The 27786-nt window shown below is 40.4% G+C and overlaps 1 protein-coding gene across 1 annotated transcript in view; it reads right to left on the reverse strand.

The window, feature by feature from the left end:
- LOC124603021 (sorting nexin-17) overlaps positions 1-27786 on the reverse strand; it is a 95962-nt gene that overhangs the window by 14908 nt on the left and 53268 nt on the right. The window contains exons 4-7 of the mRNA XM_047136364.1: positions 25197-25287; positions 24988-25072; positions 24078-24240; positions 12220-12432 (exon numbers count right to left, since the gene is read on the reverse strand). Of these exons, the coding sequence (XP_046992320.1) occupies positions 12220-12432; positions 24078-24240; positions 24988-25072; positions 25197-25287 (552 nt within the window). The remainder of the gene's footprint in view (positions 1-12219; positions 12433-24077; positions 24241-24987; positions 25073-25196; positions 25288-27786) is intronic.

A 27786-nucleotide genomic window follows, 5' to 3' on the forward strand; every position in this document is an offset into this window, starting at 1 on the left:
AAAAGGTGTTTAGTATTTCAGCTTTACGCGTGTCATCCTCTGTTTCAATGCCATCATCATCCCGTAGTGTCTGGATATGCTGTTTCGAGCCACTTACTGATTTAACGTAAGACCAGAACTTCCTAGGATTTTCTGTCAAATCGGTACATAGAATTTCACTTTCGAATTCAATGAACGCTTCACGCATAGCCCTCCTTACGCTAACTTTGACATCGTTTAGCTTCTGTTTGTCTGAGAGGTTTTGGCTGCGTTTAAACTTGGAGTGGAGCTCTCTTTGCTTTCGCAATAGTTTCCTAACTTTGTTGTTGTACCACGGTGGGTTTTTCCCGTCCCTCACAGTTTTACTCGGCACGTACCTGTCTAAAACGCATTTTACGATTGCCTTGAACTTTTTCCATAAACACTCAACATTGTCAGTGTCGGAACAGAAATTTTTGTTTTGATCTGTTAGGTAGTCTGAAATCTGCCTTCTATTACTCTTGCTAAACAGATAAATCTTCCTCCCTTTTTTTATATTCCTATTAACTTCCATACTCAGGGATGCTGCAACGGCCTTATGATCACTGATTCCCTGTTCTGTACATACAGAGTCGAAAAGTTCGGGTCTGTTTGTTATCAGTAGGTCCAAGATGTTATCTCCACGAGTCGGTTCTCTGTTTAATTGCTCGAGGTAATTTTCGGATAGTGCACTCAGTATAATGTCACTCGATGCTCTGTCCCTACCACACATCCTAAACATCTGAGTGTCCCAGTCTATATCTGGTAAATTGAAATCTCCACCTAAGACTATAACATGCTGAGAAAATTTATGTGAAATGTATTCCAAATTTTCTCTCAGTTGTTCTGCCACTAATGCTGCTGAGTCGGGAGGTCGGTAAAAGGAGCCAATTATTAACCTAGTTCGGTTGTTTAGTGTAACCTCCACCCATAATAATTCACAGGAACTATCCACTTCTACTTCACTACAGGATAAACTACTACTAACAGCGACGAACACTCCACCACCGGTTGCATGCAATCTATCCTTTCTAAACACCGTCTGTACCTTTGTAAAAATTTCGGCAGAATTCATCTCTGGCTTAAGCCAGATTTCTGTACCTATAACGATTTCAGCTTCGGTGCTTTCTATCAGCGCTTGAAGTTCCGGTACTTTACCAACGCAGCTTCGACAGTTGACAATTACAATACCGATTGCTGCTTGGTCCCCGCATGTCCTGACTTTGCCCCGCACCCGTTGAGGCTGTTGCCCTTTCTGTACTTGCCCAAGGCCATTTAACCTAAAAAACCGCCCAGCCCACGCCACACAACCCCTGCTACCCGTGTAGCCGCATGTTGCGTGTAGTGGACTCCTGACCTATCCAGCGGAACCCGAAACCCCACCACCCTATGGCGCAAGTCGAGGAATCTGCAGCCCACACGGTCGCAGAACCGTCTCAGCCTCTGATTCAGACCCTCCACTCGGCTCTGTACCAAAGGTCCGCAGTCAGTCCTGTCGACGATGCTGCAGATGGTGAGCTCTGCTTTCATCCCGCTAGCGAGACTGGCAGTCTTCACCAAATCAGATAGCCGCCGGAAGCCAGAGAGGATTTCCTCCGATCCATAGCGACACACATCATTGGTGCCGACATGAGCGACCACCTGCAGATGGGTGCACCCTGTACCCTTCATGGCATCCGGAAGGACCCTTTCCACATCTGGAATGACTCCCCCCGGTATGCACACGGAGTGCACCTTGGTTTTCTTCCCCTCTCTTGCTGCCATTTCCCTAAGAGCCCCCATTACGCGCCTGACGTTGGAGCTCCCAACTACCAGTAAGCCCACCCTCTGCAACTGCCCGGATCTTGCAGACTGAGGGGCAACCTATGGAACAGGACAAGCAGCCATGTCAGGCCGAAGATCAGTATCAGCCCGAGACAGAGCCTGAAACCGGTTCGTCAGACAAACTGGAGAGGCTTTCCGTTCAGCCCTCCGGAATGTCTTTCGCCCCCTGCCACACCTTGAAACGACCTCCCACTCTACCACAGGTGAGGGATCAGCCTCAATGCGGGCAGTATCCCGGGCAACCACAGTCGTAGTCCGATCAGGGGATGCGTGGGACGAGCTGGCCGTCCCCGACAAACCCCCATCCGGACCCCCACAGTGATGCCCATTGGCAACAGCCTCAAGCTGTGTGACCGAAGCCAACACTGCCTGAAGCTGGGAGCGAAGGGATGCCAACTCAGCCTGCATCCGAACACAGCAGTTGCAGTCCCTATCCATGCTAAAAACTGTTTTGCAAAGAACGTCTGAACTAATCTACAGAGAGCGCAAACAAATCGACAAAATTTAAACGGTTATTAAAATACAAGATTGCCTAGTAAATGCAGTAATGCTGCTACTTGCGCACTGCTGACACTGCTCGGCGGCGGAAGGAGACTAAGCGAAATTACACTATTCAGGTACTAAAACGCGATGCTACAACTCTCAAATACTATAATACGCCCGAAATTTATGAATTAAACAATGCAAGTACCAAAAACACGCAAAGAAATTAAGAATTAAACTATGTAACAAACGAGTGAGCTAGGAGTATACGACTTGCTGCTCAGCTGCTTATCCAACGGCGGCAGGGAGCACACTGACTGTGACCAACCAACACTGGCCGTTCAAAACAAAAACAGTAGACAAACGACTACACGAATTTACACTATTCAGGTACTGAAACGCGATGCTACAACTCTCAAATACTATAATACGCCCGAAATTTATGAATTAAACAATGCAAGTACCAAAAACACGCAAAGAAATTAAGAATTAAACTATGTAACAAACGAGTGAGCTAGGAGTATACGACTTGCTGCTCAGCTGCTTATCCACCGGCGGCAGGGAGCACACTGACTGTGACCAACCGACACTGGCCGTTCAAAACAAAAACAGTAGACAAACGACTACGCGAATTTACACTATTCAGGTACTAAAACGCGATGCTACAACTCTCAAATACTATAATACGCCCGAAATTTATGAATTAAACAATGCAAGTACCAAAAACACGCAAAGAAATTAAGAATTAAACTATGTAACAAACGAGTGAGCTAGGAGTATACGACTTGCTGCTCAGCTGCTTATCCAACGGCGGCAGGGAGCCTGTCCCCTGCAGACTCTTTTTTTATTTCCAAAGTTGAAAACCCAGTTGAAAGGACGAAGATTTACAACAGTAGATGAGATAAAAAAAATTCAAAGATGGTGCTTCTTGGAAGTGGAAACAAAGTTAGGAACAGTGTATCAGTTGTGGAGGAGAGTATCTGCAAGGAGACTGAGCACAGTAAGTAACAGGTACATGCAGAAAAGGTGCTAATTTAAGGAGATGGGACCTGGATAAACCGACTAAACCAGAGGTTGTAGGAAGTTTCAGGGAGAGCATAAGGGAACAATTGACAGGAATGGGGGAAAGAAATACAGTAGAAGAAGAATGGGTAGCTCTGAGGGATGAAGTAGTGAAGGCAGCAGACGATCAAGTAGGTAAAAAGACGAGGGCTAGTAGAAATCCTTAGGTACCGTATTTACTCGAATCTAAGCCGCACTTTTTTTCCGGTTTTTGTAATCCAAAAAACCGCCTGCGGCTTAGAATCGAGTGCAAAGCAAGCGGAAGTTCTTAAAAATGTCGGTGGGTGCCGCCACAACTTAGTTCTGCCGTCGAATATATGTAGCGCTACACAGGCATGCTTTGTAGGCACAAAGATAAATACTGGCGCCAAAACCTCTGCGTCAGTAAAAAAAAACCTCCGCGCCGAGTTTCGACCACTGCCTTTTCATACATTATCCAACGAAGTAAATACGAATTCCGTATTGTTCATCTTCGAATGTAGCAGCATTTCAATGTACTACAAAAACCCGACTGAAAAGAATGTTTAGAATGTTTGTCAATATGGCCAACTCTACGTTCTGATTTTTTTCCTATCTGTGAGAAGAGATGGTTGCTAATAGGAACTTTTATAAATTGTGAATCACATGCAGTATTCTCGTCACCATAAGAATAATACGAATATAAACATTTTTCCATGAATTGTTTCGTGTTTGCTGCTATCTCATTTAAATCCTGTCTGCGTAATAAACCACAAAACTAGAGTGAGACAACAGCAAACGCGGAAGAATATACATATCATGTCATGTTTATATTCGTATTATTCTTATGCTAAACAGTGATACAGTCAGAAATGAAGCGAGGCAAGTGACTAGATTTTTAAATCTAAGATGACTCTAATTTCTGTGCAGAATGTAATGTACTAAAGAGGCGCCTGCAAAGATTTTAAAACGGAGAAAAATTTTTGCTAAACTCTCGTTCAGAACATCTTCTATCATACGCAGTCTATTATTTGGTTCTTGCTGATCATTATCAAAGAAAGCAGCAGTGTAAGTAACAACAAGTAGCAGTCTCTTGCCATTGTTTTGCTAATGAGACGATTCCTCTCTCTCTCTCTTTCTTTTTATCTGTAAGCGGCGGTAGCGCGCACAAAAGCAAGCCATGTCGCGATCGGCGACAGGCCGTAAACACGCAGTATCAGAGTACGACGTCAAACAATGCATGACACAGTACAGTAATGCATTTTCAGCGTAGAGTGACGTAAACACCTATAACAAAGAAAACTGCGCTTATCAGATCAAAGAAAAATAAGCAATCAATTCAAACCATATGAAGCACGTGAAAAAGGAAGTGTACCCGTATAAATACGGACGGAGCGCCTGACGCATAGCAATGGCTACCTGGTAAAGCTTAACTGCTAAGCTTACGACTCGAACCAAACTACTGTAGCTGTATTGTCATTCATTCGGCCTAAATTGTCTCATATTACAGTGGACCAACTTTGTTTCGATTTGGAGACGCGGCCTAAAACTTTTCTCTCCCCTTGAATTTCGAGTCTCAAATTTCAGGTGCGGCTTAGAGTCGGGAAATTTTTTTTCCTTTATTTCGAGTCTCATTTTTCAGGTGCGGCTTAGATTCGAGTGCGGCTTAGACTCGAGTAAATATGGTAACAGAAGAAGTACTGAATTTAACTGATGAAAGGAGAAAATACAAAAATGAGTAAGTGAAGCAGGTAAAAAGGAATACAAACATCTCAAAAATGAGATCGACAGGAAATGCAAAATGGCTAAGCAGGGATGGCTAGAGGACAAATGTACGGATGTAGAGGCTTATCTCACAAGGGGTAAGGCAGATAATGCCTACAGGAAAATTAAAGAGACCTTTATGGAGAGAAGAGAACCGCTTGTATGAATATCAAGAGCTCAGATGGAAACCCAGTTCTAAGCAAAGAAGGGGAGGCAGAAAGGTGGAAGGAGTATATAGAGGGTTTATACAAGGGCGAAGTACTTGAGGACAATATTATGGAAATGGAAGAGGATGTAGATGACGACGAAATGGGAGATAAGATACTGCGTGAAGAGTTTGACAGAGCACTGAAAGACCTGAGTCGAAACAAGGCCCCGGGAGTAGACAACATTCCATTAGAACTACTGACGACCTTGGGAGAGCCAGTCATGACAAAACTCTACCATCTGGTGAGCAAGATGTATGAGACAGGCGAAATACCCTCAGACTTCAAGAAGAATATAATAATTCCAATCCGAAAGAAAGCAGGTGTTGACAGATGTGAAAATTACCGAACTATCAGTTTAATAAGTCACAGATGCAAAATACTAAAGGCAAACCTACGTTTCTAGCATTTGTAGACTTAGAGAAAGCTTTTGACAATGTTAACTGGAATACTCTCTTTCAAATTCTAAAGGTGGCAGGGGTAAAATACAGGGAGTGAAAGGCTATTTACAATTTGTACAGAAACCAGATGGCAGTTATAAGAGCCGAAGGGCATGAAAGGGAAGCAGTGGTTGGGAAGGGAGTGAGACAGGGTTGTAGCCTCTCCCCGATGTTATTCAATCTGTATATTGAGCAAGCAGTAAAGGAAACAAAAGAAAAATTTGGAGTAGGTACTAAAATTCATGGAGAAGAAATAAAACTTTGAGGTTCGCCGATGACATTGTAATTCTGTCAGAGACAGCAAAGGACTTAGAAGAGCAGTTGAACGGAATGGACAGTGTCTTGAAAGGAGGATGTAAGATGAACATCAACAAAAGTAAAACGAGGATAATGGAATGTAGTCAAATTAAATCATGTGATGCCGAGGGAATTAGATTAGGAAATGAGACACTTAAAGTAGTAAAGGAGTTTTGCTATTTAGGGAGCAAAATAACTGATGATGGTCGAAGTAGAGAGGATATAAAATGTAGATTGGCAAAGGCAAGGAAAGCGTTTCTGAAGAAGAGAAATTTGTTAACATCGAGTATAGATTTAAGTGTCAGGAAGTCGTTTCTGAAAGTATTTGTATGGAGTGTAGCCATGTATGGAAGTGAAACATGGACGATAAATAGTTTGGACAAGAAGAGAATAGAAACCTTCGAAATGTGGCGCTACAGTAGAATGCTGAAGATTAGATGGGTAGATCACACAACTAATGAGGAGGTATTAAATAGAATTGGAGAGAAGAGGAGTTTGTGGCACAACTTGAGAAAAAGAAGGGACCGGTTGGTAGGACATGTTTTGAGGCATTAAGGGATCACAAATTTAGCATTGGAAGGCAGCGTGGAGGGTAAAAATCGTAGAGGGAGACCAAGAGACGAATACACTAAGCAGATTCAGAAGGATGTAGGCTGCAGTAAGTACTGGGAGATGAAGGAGCTTGCACAGGATAGAGTAGCATGGAGAGCTGCATCAAGCCAGTCTCAGGACTGAAGACCACAACAACAACAACATGCAGAAAAATTTTGTGGACCAAGTTCCAGAATTTTTTTGAACAGACCTCATATTCCTGAAATTTCATAACTCTACATTAATTATTATTTAGTGTTGCAATTTTTCTTTCCATCAGTAGATATACTTGTGTGTGTGTGTGTGTGTGTGTGTGTGTGTGTGTGTCAAACAGGAGAATATCTTTCAAGTTTAGGCTTAAATTTCAGTTTGGTTAATAAGAGCACAGCTTCCTTCCAGAATGAAACTGTAAACAGACATTAAAATACGTGGTACTTTTTTTTATGATGCTTGGAATTTCATGTTTCCAATGCAAACAGTTTTCCTCAGCAAGTTATTAAATTTTAAAGATTTGTCACTTTATTTAAGATGATTTCCAGTTGTTTAATACATGTACTTCATAATGTTAATCTTTCATTGCCTAAGACGTCTGATTTCCATATCACATTTCTGTCAGCTCATCTCTCTTTCAGGGTTGTATGCACATAGTAGCATGTTTTAATTGACTTGTAATAGCCAATGTGGCACCTAGCTCAGTTAATTAATTGAACCATTTACACATAAAGGAACCCCACACTATTAATTATTCCATAAATTCAAGCAGCAATGTGCCTTTAATACACAACAGATGGGTATACGAGGAACAGAGCTGGAAGAAGAAATGAAGGTAAGAAATTAGGGTTTAATGTTCTGATTATGATAAAGTCATTGCAGATGGACTGGAAGAGCATACCAGTACGCTGAAAGGATGGATGGTCTAAAATAACAACTTGATGACCGAAAGAATAAGAATAAACACAAAAAAAAGAATGAGAGAAAAAGAAAAATGTACGTGGTGTTCGGAAATTCCCATTACAAACTTCTAGGACTTGCAGAGGGGAATGAGTACATAATATTTTGAATAGGAACCCATGCCTGAATATGTACTGTTTCCATTTTATGATGGTTTCAATTCATATGTTTATTGCATTCATTTCTGCTTGATGAATTGAATTATGCTCGGTGCAGTATAGTTATTAGGTAATAATCCAAAAGGAAACACAACGAAATATCCACTTATCAGGGTCTGTGCAATGTTTAATTTGGGAGACTCCTATAGAGACAGAAGAAGATCTCCTGACATGAGTTCTGGCTGCTGCACTAGAAATTGAAGAGGCACAAGATGGGATGGAGAGTGTGTACCAGAATATGCTTCAGAGGTACAATGTTTGTAACAATGCTGGAGGGCACCACATTGAAACACTGTTGTGACACACCAGTACTGTTCTGTATGCACAGTACACCAGACTGGTTTTTGCTCTGGAATACAGTAAACACACAATGTTTTACTGTTAATATAAATAAATGTGCTGAAGTGAGCAATGGACTTTTCGTTATGTTTCCTTCTGAATTGCTACCCAAGAACTGTACTGCATCAAGCTGAAGTCAATTCCTTAAGCAGAAGGGATGAGTTCAACATCTGAATTGCAAATGTCACTAAACGAAACAGTACATTTCTGGGAATGGTTTCCTATTCAAAATATTATGTACTCACTCCCGCCTACAAGTCCTAGAAGTTTGTAATGGAAATTTCTGAACACCCTGTAGAAAGAAGGTTGAAAGGTATTATTCTATGCCAGAATTAGTAGGAGAGAGTGGAGAAGGCAGCAAGTTGAAATGACAAGTTGTCTGCCTGTGTAGCTTAAAAAGTTTAATGTTACCTATGGAGAGGCCAATGACAGCACAGGTCATAGGTTAAAACTGCCCAATGACAACAAAAGAACAAAATAGCCTGTAATCTATTCTGAGTGACGGTACAGAGACTGGAGGGGTATAAGGCTACATGGATCAACCTTTTTTTTTCGACCGGAAACTGACTATAATAATACTCTGCTAGCATATTATAGCATGTCTAAATATAGAAACAACAGTAAGCTTGAATAAAAAGTGGAAATCGTTGAAATAGATGTTCTTCATGAATTTGCACCTGAGGACAACAGAAATACAGGAAATCACTCTGAGCGAATGAAGAAGAAGTGTCAATGGGTAAAGGAAACTACTTAGTATTTCATTGGGTGGAAAAGTTAATAAATGAAGATGCAAAACAGATCGGTTGTAGGATGGACACCCACTGAATGGAGATTTTAGCATTATGGGCAAAACTGCAAATTCAGAAGGAGCAGATCCTTTTCAAGCAAAATTAAAGAAATAATTACAGTACTATTTAAAGTCTCCATTATCCACAGTTTTTTCTAATTGTAATATCAGTGATTATCTGGGACCAATGTAACAAAAGAAAGGCAAGTAGTGACTGCCTCAAGTACTCATAGCATCTTCACATCAAAACCTTAAGTGACTAATGATGTTAAACAGTTAATGATAAAAAAGTAGAGCAAACAGAGGCTCTTACAAATTACAGCTTTTACTGTCTTCTTAAAGAGAGAGAGTCCTGCAGTTACCAATGTTTTTCAGAAGGTGGTAAAATATTTGTAAACTAGATGGTCTTTCCAAACATATTGTTGTGTATAAGGTATGCTAAGTTTTCTCATTCCTGAATCATTAATCTGTAAAATATTTTAAATCTATAAAAATGAATTATAAAGAAAATAAGTGCTGAAGTAAGAAAAATTCAATTAAGAACATTTTTAAAATACCAGGAAACAGAAAGGATGGCCAGTGCTTACCACCAAGTGGCGAAATTCCATATCTGAAAGCAAAAGAAAACTATCTAGTGTTCAGAGTTTTCAGTTTCATTTCTCATGGAGAATGATTGGTTGGGAAGCTTCGAAAGGATGAAGGACTCACTCAGATATTACACTGAGAGGGACAAATGTCTGCTCTCGTACTCACATCTCCAAATGTATCCGGACACCTGGCTGAAAATGATTTACAAGTTCATGGCGCCCTCCATTGGTAATGCTGGAATTCAATATCGTGTTGGCCCACCCTGAGCCTTGATGACAGCTTCCACTCTCGCAGGCATACGTTCAATCACGTGCCGGAAAGATTCTTGGGAAATGGCAGCCCATTCTTCATGGAGTGCTGCACTGACGAGAGGTTACCAATGTCTGTCGGTGAGGCCCACCATGAAGTCGGCGTTCCAAAACATCTCAAAGGTGCTCTGTACTATTCAGGTCAGGACTCTGTGCAGGCCAGTCCATTAGAGGGATGTTATTCTCGTATAACCACTCCGCCACAGGCCATGCATTATGAACAGGTGCTCGATCGTGTTGAAAGATGCATTTGCCATCCCCGAATTGCTCTTCAACAGTGGGAAGCAAGAAGGTGCTTAAAACATCAATGTAGGCTTTTGCTGTGATAGTGCCATGCAAAACAACAAGGGGTGCAAGCCCCCTCCATTAAAAACAACACCACAACATAACACCACCGCCTCCGAATTTTACTGTTGGCACAACCCATGCTGACAGATAACGATCACTGAGCATTCGCCATACCCACACCCTGCCATCGGATCGCCACATTGTGTACCGAGATTTGTCACTCGACACAACATTTTTCCACTGTTCAATTGTCCAATGTTTACGCTCCTTACACCAAGCGAGGCATCGTTTGGCATCTACTGGCGTGATGTGTGGCTTATGAACAGCCACTCGACCATGAAATCCAAGTTTTCTCATCTCCCAACATCTGTTATAGTACTTGCAATGGATCTTGATGCAGTCTGGAATTCCTGTGTCATGGTCTGGATTGATATCTGCCTATTACACTTCATGACCTCCTTCAACTGTCAGCAGTCTCTGTCAGTCAACAAATGAGGTCGGCCTGTACAGTTTTGTGCTGTACGTGTCCCTCCACGCTTTCACTTCACTATCAGTTGGAAACAGTGGACCTAGGGATGTTTAGGAGTGTGGGAATCTCATGGACAGATGTATGACACAAGTGACACCCAATCACCTGACCACATTTGAAGTCCATGAGTTCCGCGGAGTGCCCCATTCTCCCCTCTCACAATATCTAATGACTCCTGAGGTCTCTGTTATGGAGTACCTGGCAGTAGGTGGCAGCACAATGGACCTAATATGAAAAACGTATGTTTTTGGGGACGTGCGAATACTTTTGATCACATAGTGTAGAAATTAGCAACTATGGCCTGTTCTGGTAATATGTTGGCTACAGCTCTGAACTAAAGTTGCGCATCTTCCACATCTCCACTATTATTTCAGTGATCATAAACATTAGCACCTTCACTTTTTCATTGTGTTAAACTTGTTTCTATCAAGTATGATATGAAAATTTCTCCTTGCAGTTCTCTCTTTGTTAGTCATGTGTGACTGTCCAGATGTACCAGCAATCTTGTATTTCAGTCCTCCATGTTGTATCTATCTGGGATTTGTGCTATACATACAGTGCTTCATTTAGCTTAATATACCAGTTGTTATTAACTGGCTTTAAGTCATAAATTTCTTTCTTCAGTCTTGTGATACATTTTTCCTTAACACTGAAAGTGACAAATTAATTAACTTGTAGGAAAAGATACATTGCTACTTACCATAAAGGTAACACACTAAGCTGCAGATAGGCACAATTAAAAGACACTTACACATAAGCTTTCAGCCACAGCCTCCATCAGAAAGGCTGTGGCCGAAAGCTTATGTGTATCTTTTAATTGTGCCTGTCTGCAACTTATCATGTCATTTTTTACAGTAAGTAGCAATCTATCTTTTCCCACATTGTTGATATCCCTACCTGGAGTTTCCATTGCTTGAAATTAATTAATTCAACAGCGTCTAACATAAATCTGTTCTTACAAATCATCTTGATGAGCACTTCTCCAGTCGTGTTGTGAGGAGTGTTTTCAGAAAACCACTACTTCTACAAAGCCCCTAATTATACATCTCCTTCAATTTATCCCAGTCTTCTTTCATGCTTGTGCATTCTGCAGATGCAAGTAAGTTGCTCCAGTAGTGAACACTTTCATCTATTCTGTGTTATTTTGTCTGAGACACATTCCCATAACTTCTCATGGTAATGAATTTGTGCTGAAAGTAGCCATGTTTCTAATGTTCTGTATTGTCTTTTTTCTTGCTTCAGATTGCTGACTTTTGCATTTCAATAATCTTTAGCAAATTGTGTCTCCTGGGCCCATGACTTGTTATTTACTGATACTCCAAAATAATGTGGTCACAGTTTGAAGCAGTTGAGATAACATTTATTACATACTGAGTACATATAATAACTAGCCAATACAGAAGTTCTCATTCATAACAATCTTAAGTAAGAAAAATTTATTCCCACGCACTAACAATAGTTTGTAAGGTGAGAGACTGATTAAAAACTGGACACTCAAAAAAAGTCTTCTTGGCATTACAAGAAATGTTAAGTAAAGCTGTGCCCATTTTGTAACTGGTATTATTAGTTTCAATTAGAGCACACATACATGTACAATTCCAAGTACTATGCTAAAGAATATTTTAACTTTACCTTGTTCCAAAACTTACATTATGCAATGTGGTTATACGCCAACATCTCATACGAGTAACTTTGAAACTGCCTTCTCTCATATCTTGACCATCTGAGAGTCTAACTCTTAAATTAAGTTCACGGTTTCCTGCGCTAACCAATACACGAGATCCAGGCTTTGGATAATCACAAATGCAGGGTCGAAATTGCAAGAATCCATAATATTTAAGAGTACGTGCCAGCTCCAAATACTGCATAAAAAGAAATAAAGCAAAAGTAATTATTTTTTTAAAGTTTTACCCTTCAACATTATCACAGTTACACAAAAGTTTGCAACTACATACTGTGATGTGATGTCATTTACTACACAGCTGCAAACCATTATGTACTATTATTTGTTTAAACTGTTATATTACCTGTATACATAGGAAGAAAGATCTCAAGTCCACTAATACTCCAAATCAAACCAACACCATATTTCGTTGTTTGTAAAATATTCTTATTAAGGACGTGTACAGTGAATACAAACGAGTGTAAGATTTGGAGGAATGAAATTAGTGGTCGACAACCTGGTCCCTACTGCCCACTAGTGGGCATTCCATATTTCACGGAGGGTAATAGGTGGTTTTAAAAACATTTTCATTAAGTTTTCACAAAATTTTGATGTAATGACTTTGGTTGGTAATCATTATTACATGCTTTAACTTGCTGTAACTCAGCTTTATAATTTTTATAAATTAAAGTTGTTTCCCTACTTCGTAAATCACCATTACTGTGGAATCAGTGGGTGGTTAGAAAATTTTACTGTTAATAGAGATACAAAAGTGGGTGTAAGGTAAAAAATGTTGACTACCCCTGCTCTAAATCAACTCATTCATTCATTCTTACATTCATGCACAGATTTCTGTAAATCCCACCATGAAGGAGAGCCCCAGAGATGCTATGCTCTAACAGGCAGAAGCAGCCACCTCCATAAAGTATGCATTGTACCAATCTATTCATACTGACAATTGTAAGAATTACTTATGAATTATTTTCTACACGTTTGAAAGGTTTTTGGGCATTGCATCACGTGGTGGTGTGGAAACTGCAGAATGAGACAGCTGCTAGTCTCCTAGAGGTGCAGCTATAGGGAGATGTAGTGGCTTACCAATTTACTGTACATGTTGATTTGCTAGAACAGTAGCTTGTTTCTCTAGCAGGGAAATCTAGTCGTAAATGTTTCTTGCAATGGTGTTATAGCTCTGCTTGCACACTGGTTACCTGTCACTCACTCTGCTCCACTGCAGCTGCTTAATGCCAAAGTGCAAAATACTGTAGGGAGGAGCAAGTAACAGGTGTGTTCATTATGTTGGTGAAGTGACAACTGACAGTGTGGCACCTCTAGGAGTGCTACAGAATGACAATCAAATTACAATATTCAAGAGTCAAAGAACGAGAACTACTAAAAGTTGTGACTGGCAAGTATCATTATATGAGCCCATTTGACTAAATTTTATACAAGGTACATGAAAGCATAGGGGATTTCCTTGTGCTATTTACACATATTAATTTTGTTGCAGAAATCATAGACAACTTCACAAATGAAGGTGTGCCAGTTATAGAGCAAAACAATGGACTGACATTTGATGTTTCCTTGCATGATGATGATGATGATGATGATGATGATGATGTTGATAAGTCTGCCCTTTCACTACAGCCACATTCATCAAACAGCTTCATTGGTACAATAGGGCAAGGATGAGAAAGGAAGTGTTGATGAAGCCTGCTTAGAAGATGTAATATTGTTGGATACCACTTTGGCCCTGTCCATAACAGAGATGTAAGTAAAATGAAATGTCATCTTTTGGAAAGTGGAAAGAAGGAAAATCTGTCTTTCAGGACAATCAAGAGTAACTTTAATACATGAAATACAGGAGAGGCTACCACTGACCCATAGCAGACTGATGTGTGGTGCACAGGAAAACTTAATAAAGAATCCACAAAAAAAGGAATTAAAGCAACTAAAACTATTTATTACATATTTGTTTTATGTTTAAATATGGATCACACATGTAGTACTGCTTTCAATTAAGCATACTGTTATATTCGATGTGCAAAATGCCTGGCAGCCAGAAACATAGTGGAATGAGGAGCATTGCTGCAGCTACGTAAGTCACTGTTTGAGTAGAGATCACTGCACATGTCAAAGTAATCTCACCTTATCCTCCACTGTGCATGGTTTACACTGATAAGGCTTGATGTTTCACAGCTTCCCACAAGTGAAAGTCTATAAGGACTAGATCTGCAGAGCATGAGGGGAACTTGGTAGGCCCTCTTTGTCCAATCCAATGACCCTGCAGGTTGTCACCCAGGAAAGCTCGTATGGCTTGCTGATAGGAGACCCCTCTTCATTAGCTCCATAACGCACACATAGAGCTGGTAAAATTAATTTGCATAACATTTCCAGGTAGGCTGTATATTTTATTCATTGAAAATTTTCAAGTACACTTCACCAATGTCAATACCATCAATGAAAAAGGGTCTACAGAGCCCTTACACAATAGTCCACACCAAACATGAATGCCTGGTAAACTAACCAACTTATCTGCATGAACACACAAATCACGTGCAATAATCATGGGATGTATACTTTGCACTTAGCAACTTTTACAATTTGCCATACAACTGTACTGCTAATCCTCATTTCACATTTCATGTGCACATTGCATAGCTGACTTCTGTGGAGAAGTAACAAATTTTTTCAACACGAAAGCTAATGAAGCAGAACTTCAAGCTTATATGGTCTTCTCAATCTTCCTTTGTGAATATCACAAATCACTGATGCACCTCAAACTTATCTGTATTGCATTCACTTGGTGCACAGTTTGGCAGTTCTGTTTCAAACTCTTGTCTCCATTGACATTGCACCTCAACAGCATTATCAAACTTGAGAAATCAATTCAGAATGTATTTTCACAGCTTGAATGTCAAGTATGCTCAAGCCATGTCATTTTCACACTATTTTGATTAAAGTACTAACATCTGTTGAGCCAAAGACCATATTGCAACATAAGTGTAATTCAAATCAAGTGATAATACTGATATCTCAGTACAGTCTGACAAAGTGTGAACACACTGTTTTGGCAGATTCTGTAGGAAACCATATTCACTAGCTTTTGAGCTCTCTGGCCCTTCTTCTAGTAGTCAGTACATGCATTTCCACACACAACCACACAGACACCCAAGCACATGCCTCCACGATGATGGCAACACTGACAGAAGGACTGTCAAAACAAAAAGTAAATATGCTGAAAAGCAGGGTATGCATAAACAGTAGTTTTTGAAGGTCAATACAATTTGTCTAGCTAAATTTGTGGGAAGCATATACGACAGAATGCCAACTAGAAAGACATTTTTATTATTCTTTTGCTGAGCAGCTGAGATTTAATATATTTATTCTTTGCTAGTTTTAGTTTTGACAGTGCTCTGTTATCGTTTCTGTTATCAAGTTGTTGAACTGAGTTTCTGAGAGAAATAAATAGTTATTGTGCTTACAATTGTGTGTATCTACAGAGATAATGCAATGAGTTATACCTATTAGACAGTGACCCCAGAAAAGCGAGACAAAACGGCAAAGTCAAGCATGGCTGCAAGTGAGTGATTTACTTCATGTTATGAAGAAAAACACAATCAGATAGAACAATGAATTTGACAGCTACAGGGACAGTTGGAGAAACAAATTAAAAATTTCCAAATGAAAATTACAGTTCAGGACAACAAGACTTCACACCTATGTGGTCGCTGGCCCATGAATTTCAGGACAACAAGACTTCACACCTATGTGGTCACTGGCCCATGAATTAAGACACAAGTACAAAAATTCCTACCAGAGAAGCCCAAGCTATGGGTTATCATGTTGAATCTAATATTCACACAGAACAATGTTACAGAAGATCACATTAAGTTTGTGGTGGCTGTCAACAGCCCGGACGCACCAGTGGTAGAGACAGTGGCAGATGTGATATTCAAATCACCCACACAAGACATGTACTGACTCTTGAGAGACTTGGTAAGACAACTTCTACGCAAATCCATAAACTAACAGATACAGCAGGTCCTGCACTCTGAAGTTATTGGTGATGGGACCCCTTCTGAGTTTTCATGACATCTCCAAAGTATCGTAGAGGAGAAGATGATGTCGAATGACACACTAAGGTATATATCGCTCACACAGCTGCCACTGTAAGTAAAAACAATGATGGTCATGTATAGCACTGATGACATCACCTCTGTGATGTCGGTGGCAGACACAGTACACAAAACTGTGGGACAAGAAGGTGCAGCAGTGATAACGCAAGGTGTGGATGACGACAGCAAGAGGTAGGCTGCAGCTACAAGGCAAGTACTGAGAGGGAACGTATGCGCAAATGCGCAACTCCATCATCTGAAGCTACAGACTGATGCAATGCAGAAGCAGCTGTCAACTCTAGTGGCAAAGAAGCAGGGATCCGCCAGACGAAAGAGGTAGGTACCAGGGGACGAGATGAATAGATATGTTGGTGCCATCAACAGTTTAGCAAAAGAGCTACAAGGTACAATTCGCCTTGGCTGTTCCCAAACGAGCTCAGCCGCCAACAACAGGCACAGCAGCAGGCCACGTTTTCTGAAAGTTACCAAGATATAAATGAGGAGATGACCATTACAACCGTAGTAGCTGAGCGTAAGGTTACAGGAGACGAACAAGTTTCTGCATCCATGGTCAGACTAATCATGTGGGAAAGTTTAGACAGAACTAACAGACAAAGATAAATGTTTGCTTACTTACATTGTCCCAGAACCTTTAGTTAATACGAGCAAACTGGTGTTACCTAGTTGACACAGGCTTAGGCACCAGTGTGCTTCTGTATAAACAGAATAAAGTGGAAATAGTGGGTGCAGCACTTCATCTAACTGCTGCAACAACTCGCCAATTAAGACATATGGTGAACAATAAGTAACAGTTCATCGAGGGTTCAGTGAGAGATTTAGATGGAAGTTCATAGTAGCGGAAGTGCACGAGACAATGCTGCATGCAGACTTTATCCACCACCACTAACTACAGATACAGCTGAACACAGCGCAAATGAGATGGAACACTGAGGTAACGATGGGCACAGTTGCAAGCAATGCTGTCAATTTAGGTAAGAAAGCAGTTTCACTGCAGCTAGGACATAAGGTACTTCATAACAAAATGCATTACATTACAACTACTGGAGGTCAACTAGTTTTCAAAAGCCGGGATGAATGGTGCCCGAATGGTTTGCAGAGGCGAAGGCAAAGTTTCATAGCATGTTAGAAGTGGGCACTGTATGGAGATCAGATAGCCCACAGGCATCATCTTGCACTTGGTCAAGAAGGACGGACTTGGAGACCTTGCAGAGATTACTGTGTGCTAAATGAAAGTACAATCCCTGACCACTACTCTGTTCCCAAGCTACAGGATTTTACATATGTTTAGCCAGAGCCTCAGTTTTCAGTGTGGTAGACTGCAAAAAGGCATACAACCAGATGCCAGTGGCTGGAGCAGTCATTCCCAAGACCATTGTCGTAAACCCTTTCAGCGTCTTTGAGTTTCCTAGCATACTGTTCAGTCTAAAAATGCAGCCCAGTCTTGGCAAAGATTCACTGATGAAGTATTGATAGGAATAGATTTTTGTTTCGCATACCTGGCAATATATTGATATTTTCACAGAAAGCTGAATTACACAAAAACTACCTCAAGACAGTGTCTGAGAGAATCCTTTAGCATGAGCTAGTAACAAATAAAGCTAAGTGTGTCCTCCAGCAGAAGCAAGCAACATTCTTAAGGCATGAAGTATCAGCTTCGGGTATCTATCGTCTCGAAGAAAAAGTGAAGACCATTAAAAACAAACCAAGGCCAACAACTTATCATCAGTTAAGGACATTCCTGGGGATCATCAACTTCTACAGGCACCATCTATAACTGGGGCAGCAGAGATGCAGGCACCACTCACTGCTGCACAACAGGTAACAACTCTACTGACAAATACGAGGTGTGATTGGAAAGTTTTAAGAATCATCCGCTACTGCGTTCTGGTTTGGCGGGCAGGTACACGGAGGGTGGGGAGTGAGTCATTGCCTTGTCCTTGAATGCCCTCTGACAGTAAACTGTGTTTCCTTTATTCATTTTGTTGTGGCAGCTGCTTGAGTATGTGTCTGTTTGGGCTTGTTGCCAGATTCTGTCTGCATGAAAATGGACATAAAAATGGAGCAACGAGTTTGTGTGAAATTTTGTTTTAAAACCAGTAAATCAGTTCCTATGGCTTATGACTATTAAAAAACAGCTTTTGGAGATAATTGTATGAGCCAGTCAAATGTTTTTGTATGGTTCAACAGATACAAAAGTGACCGCGAATTATCTGAAGACGAACTACGGTCCGGCTGTCCTTCCACCCGAAAAACGAATCAAAATGTTGTGAAAGTTCACAACTTAGTGCACTCTGACCATAGACTTTCAATTAGGGAGATTGTTCATGAACTTAATTTAAGTTTCTATGCAGTTCAGTCAATTTTAACTGAAGATCTGAACATGTGCCGAGTGTCCGCAAAATTCATTCCAAAAGTGTTGTCAAGTGACCAGAGACAATACCGACTTGAAGCGTGCCAAGAACTGATTAATCACACTAAAAATGACCCAGATTTGTTAAATAGGGTAATTACAAATGACTAATCATGGGTATATGGATAAGATCCTGAAACCAAAGTGCAGTCTTTGCAGTGGAAGACTCCAGGTTCACCACGACCGAAAAAAGCACGACAAGTCGGTCGAAGGTGAAGACAATGTTGGTGATTCTCCTCCCCCCCCCCCCCCCCCCCCAATTCTACCGGTATTGTGCATCATGAAGGACATGGAGGACAGACAATTAACCAGGAATGATACAAATGTGTCCTTGAGCGTTTGTGCGAAAAGGTGCGGAAGAAAAGGCCTGCATTGTGGAAAGACAGGAGTTGGGTGCTACACCATGACATGCTCTGGCTCATCGTGCCTTCTCCATCATTGAATTTTTGACCAAATTCAAAATTCCTGTGCTTCCACAACTGCCATATTCCCCTGATTTGGCCCCTGCAGACTTCTAGCTGTTTCCTAAACTTAAATTTTCACTGAAAGAGAAGCAATTTGACTCCATTGAAGACATCCAGGCAAATACGGAGAGCGTCTGTAACACACTTCAGGAAAACAATTTCCAGGAATGTTTTCAAAAGTGGAAACACCACAGGAGTCGGCGTGTTCAGTCAAAAGGGGGCTATTTTGAAGGAAATGCATCACAATAGCTTGTAAGTACCACCATTGTAAATTAAAAGCCCATTCTTAAAACTTTACAATCATACCTCGTACACCCTGCCTTCGATGCCTGCCATTCAACAGGCCTTTCAGCAGGTAAGAACCAGCTTACACAGAGCAATCCTTTTGGCACACCCTGTTCATAATGTGCTGTTGGCAACTGTAGTGGACACTAGGTAGTCTGACATTGTGGTAGACCTGCATCAAAAGGTTGAGAGCATTTGGAAACCTTAAGGGTTTTTCTCAGTAAAGCTTTCAAAAGCACAAGCTAAGTGGAATGCATATCAGATGGAGCTGCTGGCCATTTATGAGGCTAACCGATGCTTCTGCACTAAGTTAAAGCTCGGCCATATACTGTTTATACCAATCATAAGCCCATTAACTTTACCTTTCAGGGAAGGAAATAAGGTTTTTCTCCATGGAAATTCTGCCAGCTGGAGTTTATTGAGCAGCTTATCATTGATATTAAGCACATAAAAGGGCCAGATAATATAGCGGCAGATTTTTTTTCTCATGGATTGGCAATATTTATACATCAGTAGTTAACAATCAGCTACAAACAGAGTGAGTCATGGACGAACAGCTACAGAAGTTACTGCAGGACAAAATGATGCCCCTTAAATGTAATTAAATGTGAATGCTAGGCAATAAGGAACTTATTTGGGTCGATATGTCTAAAAACCACCCAAGACTGTTTGTGACTACAAGGATGCAATGCTTGGTGTTTGACAGTATTCACAACCTCACACATTCCAGCGCTAACACATCCACCAAATTGCTGATGAGAGAAATTAGTGTGGCCTGGTATAAAAAAAGACTGTCACATGCTGGTGAGGACATACCCAGGCTGTCAAAGGTGTAAAGGAGGTAGACAACTGCCCAAGACCATAGGAGACTTCCCGAAAATGACAAATCAATTCTTCCATGTGCACATCAACCTTATAGGTTCACTGCTGCCATCTGGGGGACATCATTATTTGTTCGCAGCAATTGATAGAATATACACGCTGGTCAGAGGCAGTGCCGATTTAAGACACACCAGCAGAAACTACAGCAATGGACCTCTTAAACAATCGGTGTCACGATTTAGATGTCAAGCTCATGTCACCACTGACCAAGAGCGACAGTCAGAATTGTGCTATTCCTAGAGCTATCTAAATTATCTGAACTCCAACAACACCACATGATCAGCTACCGTCCATCAAGCATTGAGATGGTCAAGAGAAGGCACAGGACATTAAAAACTGCACTTAGGTGCCACAATAGCTCATGGATGACTGCCTTATCACTGGTATTGTTGAGTGCTGTGGACAGCCTCAACATAGGGGTCTCAACTGATGAAATGATTTACAAGGAAATGTTGGACCTACCCATGGAATTTTTCACAGCACAACAGATCAATAAGTCACCAGAGCCACTGTAATTAAATTAATTTGTGATAAGGTCCTTTGGGTCCAGGTCACCGGTTCCTAAGCTTACACGCCACTTAATCTAACTTAAACTAACTTACGCTAAGGAAAAAACACACATCCATGCCCGAGGGAGGATTCGAACCTCTGATTGAAGGAGCCACACAAACCATGGCAAGGCACCTCAGACCACATGAGAGCCACTGTATATACTGCAGCAGATTAGAAGGCACATGGTTACACTGAGTGCTCCCACAGCCTCATGACACAGTGAAAGAAAAGTGTTTGTATACAAGGACATTGCAGTGTGCTTACATGTTATAGTAGATAGTGTCGGAAGTTCCATGCGGCTTTTCGCGGATGATGCTGTAGTATACAGAGAAGTTGCTGCATTAGAAAATTGTAGCGAAATGCAGGAAGATCTGCAGCGGATAGGCACTTGGTGCAGGGAGTGGCAACTGACCCTTAACATAGACAAATGTAATGTATTGCGAATACATAGAAAGAAGGATCCTTTATTGTATGATTATATGATAGCGGAACAAACACTGGTAGCAGTTACTTCTGTAAAATATCTGGGAGTATGCGTGCGGAACAATTTGAAGTGGAATGATCATATAAAATTAATTGTTGGTAAGGCGGGTACCAGGTTGAGATTCATTGGGAGAGTGCTTAGAAAATGTAGTCCATCAACAAAGGAGGTGGCTTACAAAACACTCGTTCGACCTATACTTGAGTATTGCTCATCAGTGTGGGATCCGTACCAGATCGGTTTGACGGAGGAGATAGAGAAGATCCAAAGAAGAACGGCGCGTTTCGTCACAGGGTTATTTGGTAACCGTGATAGCCTTACAGAGATGTTTAATAAACTCAAGTGGCAGACTCTGCAAGAGAGGCGCTCTGCATCGCGGTGTAGCTTGCTCGCCAGGTTTTGAGAGGGTGCGTTTCTGGATGAGGTATCGAATATATTGCTTCCCCCTACTTATACCTCCCGAGGAGATCACAAATGTAAAATTAGAGAGATCAGAGCGCGCACGGAGGCTTTCAGACAGTCGTTCTTCCCGCGAACCATACGCGACTGGAACAGGAAAGGGAGGTAATGACAGTGGCACGTAAAGTGCCCTCCGCCACACACCGTTGGGTGGCTTGCGGAGTATAAATGTAGATGTAGATGTTATGTTACGAACAGATATGGTATGCACACCATTACAGTCACCTTATTTGGGACCTTTCTGGATACCAAAGTGCAACAAACATAAAGTACAATACCATACAGTGATATGCCACTGACAATGCCTTAGGAGTGAGTGGAGGCAGCTTATGTGCTCAATTCACAAGCACCTGTACAATGACAGGGCCAGGGGATGGCTACACTAAATACAGTAGCTCAATCTGGAATGGGTACATGGCAACTTACAGCAGTGACACCATTGGCACAACCAGCGAACCCAGAAGAAGAGCAATGAACACCAGTGACTTTCACAAGGGCAGGTCAGCAGGTTCATCACAAGTACTAAAACTTATCAGGAGCTCCACTATAATGGAGGGGAAGGAGGGGAGGGGAGGGGGGCTGTATGGGAAGTGCCTGCTACAGAAAATGACTAGAAAGCCATTTTCAGAATTCTTTGGTAGTTTTAGTTTTAGTTTTGAGAGTTCTCTGTTATTGATTCCCTTGTCAAACTGTTGAACTGAAATGTTGAGAGAAATAAATAGTTATTGCAGTTATGACTGTATTTCTATGTAGTTGAGAGAGTGCAATGAGTTTTACCTAAAAATTTGATAATGGACACAAAGGAACAATGACAACCTATAACATTAATGTACAGTGTCAAGCTGCAGTGGCAGTAGTACTAAAACATTTTAAAGGCAAGAAAAAACACAGTATTTTGTTTTGAATAATAATCCATGTTACTACAACTAAAAAGCTAGGTAACAAGACAGCCATATTTACTGCATGTGAAGAGCCTGTCGCTGACACCAGGGTCATTATAGAAATGGTTGGTAGACAGGATGTGTACAATACGAATAAGAGCAAGCTTAATTGAGAAACTGTGTCTGATCAATCTCTTGCCAAAAAAGGGACGAAAGATGTCAACACAGTCGTACATTCCATCAATAACATGACACGAAGCCACACAATAATGCTAATGATATCTGCACATAGACACTTGCTGTCACCTCTGTTTATATTTTAAGAGACCCAACTGGCACAGCTGAACTGTGAGTGAAGCAAAGTTTCTTTCAGGCAGGGAATAATTTAGCAATTGTGCTTTTAAGTTTTGTTCACCAACACATGTTACTTTAAGTGAAAAGAGGTAAGTAATATGAGCACATCATATGTCAAACACACGCACATTTTTCATCTAAAATGACATGCATTCTCCAATAAGATTCCAAAACTAGTTGAGCAGACTTGACTGCTCCTCCCCGTCCCACCCTCACCATTTGTTCCTCACCTTCAACATCCTGCAAAGAAAAGATTCTGGTTGTCATTTGTTGCATCCTGTTGTACAGTACTTTGTGTCTGAGCATTAGGCAGCCACAGTTGCGTGGAGGGAGTGTCAAATGAGCAATGTGGCTGGAGGTTTGAAAATTGTACATTCAGAATGTCAAAACTGCATACTATCATGAATATGTCCCAAATTTTCACATGGGATTGACTGCTGAGCTTGGTAGTTGACAAGTGTGCTTTTCCCCCCTTAAGATATGAGGTCAGGTTAGTGATGTTCCCTTGTGAATTCAAATATTCTGGTAAACTGTACGAGGAGTTGCTAAAAAGGCATATTTTTACTTGGTTTTTCAATATTTGTGGAGTCTCAGTTTTCTGCTACTAACTGTTAAGTTACTCGACTGGTGATAAGAATGACGTGCAGTTGTATCAGCAAGAAAGTTCGGAATCCAATCACAAGTCTTGTCTTATATTCAGTAAGCTTGTATTTTGTTCACTAAACGAATGTGTGGAACTGTACAGAATGCCTTCCAAAGTCAAGGAACACAGCTGCCACCTTTGTCCTTTGAAGTCTATGTGGATAAACAGGTCAAGATGAGTTTCACAAGGTCTTTGCTAGCAGAGCTCTTGTATATATGCAACTTGTAACTAACATAGCATTTAAAACATGTTTCTGAAGCATGACAAAGTAAAATGTATCTGGTAATGAAGTACCTCTTTCTTGGCTCCTCTGGCCTGCAATGATGCCAAATGCTTTTGTGTCTCCTTTGAACTCAAAATCCATCCCTTTTCAACATCTGCTACTGTCTGTACATACAAAAGATTCAGAGCCACCTTGTCCGACATAAGCTCAATGTCATAACTAGGATCCCAGTAACTGGAAGAGACAGAGAGCCATAAATTACAAATAAGTCACAGAATAATAGAATAATTAGTGTGTGACAGTTTAACATAGATGTGCATTTAACACAGATGTCTCTCTCTCTCTCTCTCTCTCTCTCTCTCTCTCTCTCTCACACACACACACACACACACACACACACACACACACACACATACACACACGCAGTATGTCTACAATGTGCTGGCTGAATAAACATTATTTACATTATATCAGAACTTTCCATTGCCATACTTATAACACTGATACTTGTGTTTTGTCATCATTTAAGACATATAATAAAAGAAACATTCCTGAAAAATAATCTGCCAAAATTCCATTTTCATATTCTTCAGCATTCAAATAGCTAATTAAACCATTTTATCACTCGGCCACATCACCAACATCAAAATTATTTATTTTGTCACTTCACTTGCAAAGGACTCTTAGAAAGTGCACCCACAACATTTCAAAAAATAAGATGAACAACAGACTGTAAAACAATACTTTACTCAGACTCTTTTAACAGACAGATAAAGCTGAAATTATAAGACAACATTCAATACAAAAAAAGATAAAACATTTAGAATCCAAGTTCAGAGAATATGTTAACTTCCGTTACAATGTACACTAATAATAAATACAGTTCATATATGTGTGTGTGTGTGTGTGGGGCGCATATGTTACATACTAATATTTATCTCCTTTCTGTAATAGATATCAGTAAACCAAATATTGCATTACCTTTTTCTGAGAACAAGACGATGAACACCCTGGATGGATTTCTGTGATATGTATGGTGACTCAAAATCCTGAAGTTTCCGCAATACTGGAATCAAAATAATGTACAATAAGCCTTTTTATTTACTTTTGACGGCACCTGCAATATTTAAGTTTAATGGAAATTTTACTTTGAGTGTTCAAAGTGATATATACAAGAGAGACTGACTTACCTGTGACATCTCCATCATCTTCACGTTTGATGAGAAACAATGAGAAGTAGTAGACATATTCGCTTGGGAGGTTTATTTGCTGGCAAACTTTCTAGAAAATGCAAAACAGAGTACATTAATACCTGGAATACTACCAATAAGTTTACCAATTAAAACCAACATATCAAACTCTAACTAACTGATGCTGAAAACCAAATGTAGGCATAAAATTGCATAAGGTTGCCATTATTTGAAAATCACAGTTCTTTTAATACAAGATATGGTTTCACTGGGCACACAGACTGACAATGAATAATAAAACTGAGATGATGATCTAAACATCAGACAAACAGCTCACATTTCACAGGTAAGAGACTGGCTCTACCTCCCAATAAAACAGAGTCTATCCAGTTCCTTATGAAAAATTCTATCTGCACTGACATTCTTACAATCTTTGTACAGTTAGTGAAGCCAGAAGACATTTGATTTCTGGGACTGAGGGTGAATTCCCGTGGAAGGCACATATTCAAGATGTTACTCATAAGCTGAATGCAGCTCTGTCACTACTATTTGTAGAATATGGTCCATTGTTAGTATCGGTGACACACTGAAACTTGCTTACTTATCAAGGTTTATCTCTTAAGGTCACCTGGAATTAAATTTAGTTACAACTCTCTTAGGTATGGTGAATATTTTTAGCCCAAGAACATGGCATCTGAACCACACGATATTAATTCATGAAGTTCACATAGGTTTCTATATAAGTATCTGGAGATTTTTAAAAAGACCAATACATCTCCTTGCTTGTGATGACAATGTGTGTCTGATTAAAAGAAACCGCAGAAGGCATTCAGTGAATACAAAGCAGACAATCAATATTTATATATCAAGCACCTCTTTAACCACTGAAAAAAAAAGAAAGCTATGCGGCTCTTTGAGACCTACATCTTCAACTGTGTTCTACAAGAATTCTAGGGTCTTAGTAACACGCCAAATGCTGTAATCTCTCAGACTTTCTTGGCATGACTGATTAATGGTGTGCTTCTGAGTAAACAGCTGAGCTGTTAATTCCATTTTGTGCACAATATTTTGACAGGCAACACAGTCTTCTTCATGTGATGAAAGTTTTGCTGTAATGTGTACTTTCTGCTTGGACTGCAACTAGACTGCACTATTGTTGGTCTTGTATTGCCAGTTATAGCTAAGTTTAACTCCTGATGCCCACTGTACCATTTTGTACTCTTTTGTTTTTGAAAGAATGTACTGATATTCACTGAAAAGTGTTTGCCAGCTCTGTTGGGTTCGTGGCAGCTGAGATCTTAATAAATTGTGACTGAGACCCCCAGCCTTATTTAAATTGATAGCTCATTCTCTGTTTATTAGAATTTCCAAAAATTTTATTTCAGCAGGTTCTTTAATTAAGCTGTCCCAGAAACTTGGTGTTTACATCACCATACTGGCCACCTCATGTTTCATCATATTCATGGTAATGCTCAGCAACAGCAGAGTAGCTTGGTTGTTTCAGTCAGGTGTGTCGCTGATGTTCCTTGGATCTCTCCTCGACTGTTCTAATGGTTGCCCCATGTAAAACATGACACTTTTGCATGGAATGCCTAATACACCCAGATACGAAGGCCTAGATTGTCTTTAACGTTACGAAGAATATTTTTTATGTTTTTAAACGGCGGAAAAATAAACTGAAACCCAGTTTCTGTAGAAGCTTGCCAATCTTTCTGCATACTGGGCCAGCATAAAGTAGATAGCCGCTTCTTGGCTTCTCTTTCTGTCTCAGTTTCAAATTCTTTCCCAGCTGTTCTTGATATTGGCTGTTAACTCCTGCTCAGTTTAATGATCTGAGTATCATTCCTTCATAACACAATTTATAGATGTAATTCTTTGGTAAGACTCTCCTTGTCTGAGGAAAGTGTTCAAGCTCTATGTACCAGAGTCTTTATCATCAAACTTCCTTATGACAGATAATGATATCCCAATGTTTGAAGATACAGGTCACATCCATCATGAATTTTATATTGTGATGGATGGAATTAAATGTTCTAGGAACTCTTCAAGCTTCTCTGTTCCATATGACCACACCACAAATATATTGTTCACACATCTATAGAGAAACATTGGTATGAAAAGGTGGATTCTCGTACCTTTGTTTTGAAGTGTTCTATGTATATATTTGCCATGCCAAGCAATAACAGAGTACAGAATACACATTGTCATGCTATCGGTTTGCACATAGTATTTTCCATCAAAGAGGACATAAGTTGACGTCAGAGCATGCCTAGAACTTTCAGCTAAACAATCATCAAATCTTTCTGTGATTATTCCAAGGATTTATGAAGAGGAAGGCTACACTGAAACTGACCATAATATCAATACCCTGGACTCACAGCTGACTGAGATGGTGTACAGAGTGAGCCAAGTTTCAAATGTGGTGTCCGCACTTTTCTAAATATTTGCTGAAAATGTGTTTCATGTATTTTTCCATTTAGTACATAAATGCACCAATATTAACTGTGTCTTACAGGAATATCTTCCTTGTGTACTTTTGTACCACTGCATTTTAACTTGGAATCAAGCCTGTGACCAAGCAAATGGAAAG

The sequence above is a fragment of the Schistocerca americana genome, chromosome 1, assembly GCF_021461395.2.
Source record: "Schistocerca americana isolate TAMUIC-IGC-003095 chromosome 1, iqSchAmer2.1, whole genome shotgun sequence".
Taxonomy (NCBI): domain Eukaryota; kingdom Metazoa; phylum Arthropoda; class Insecta; order Orthoptera; family Acrididae; genus Schistocerca; species Schistocerca americana.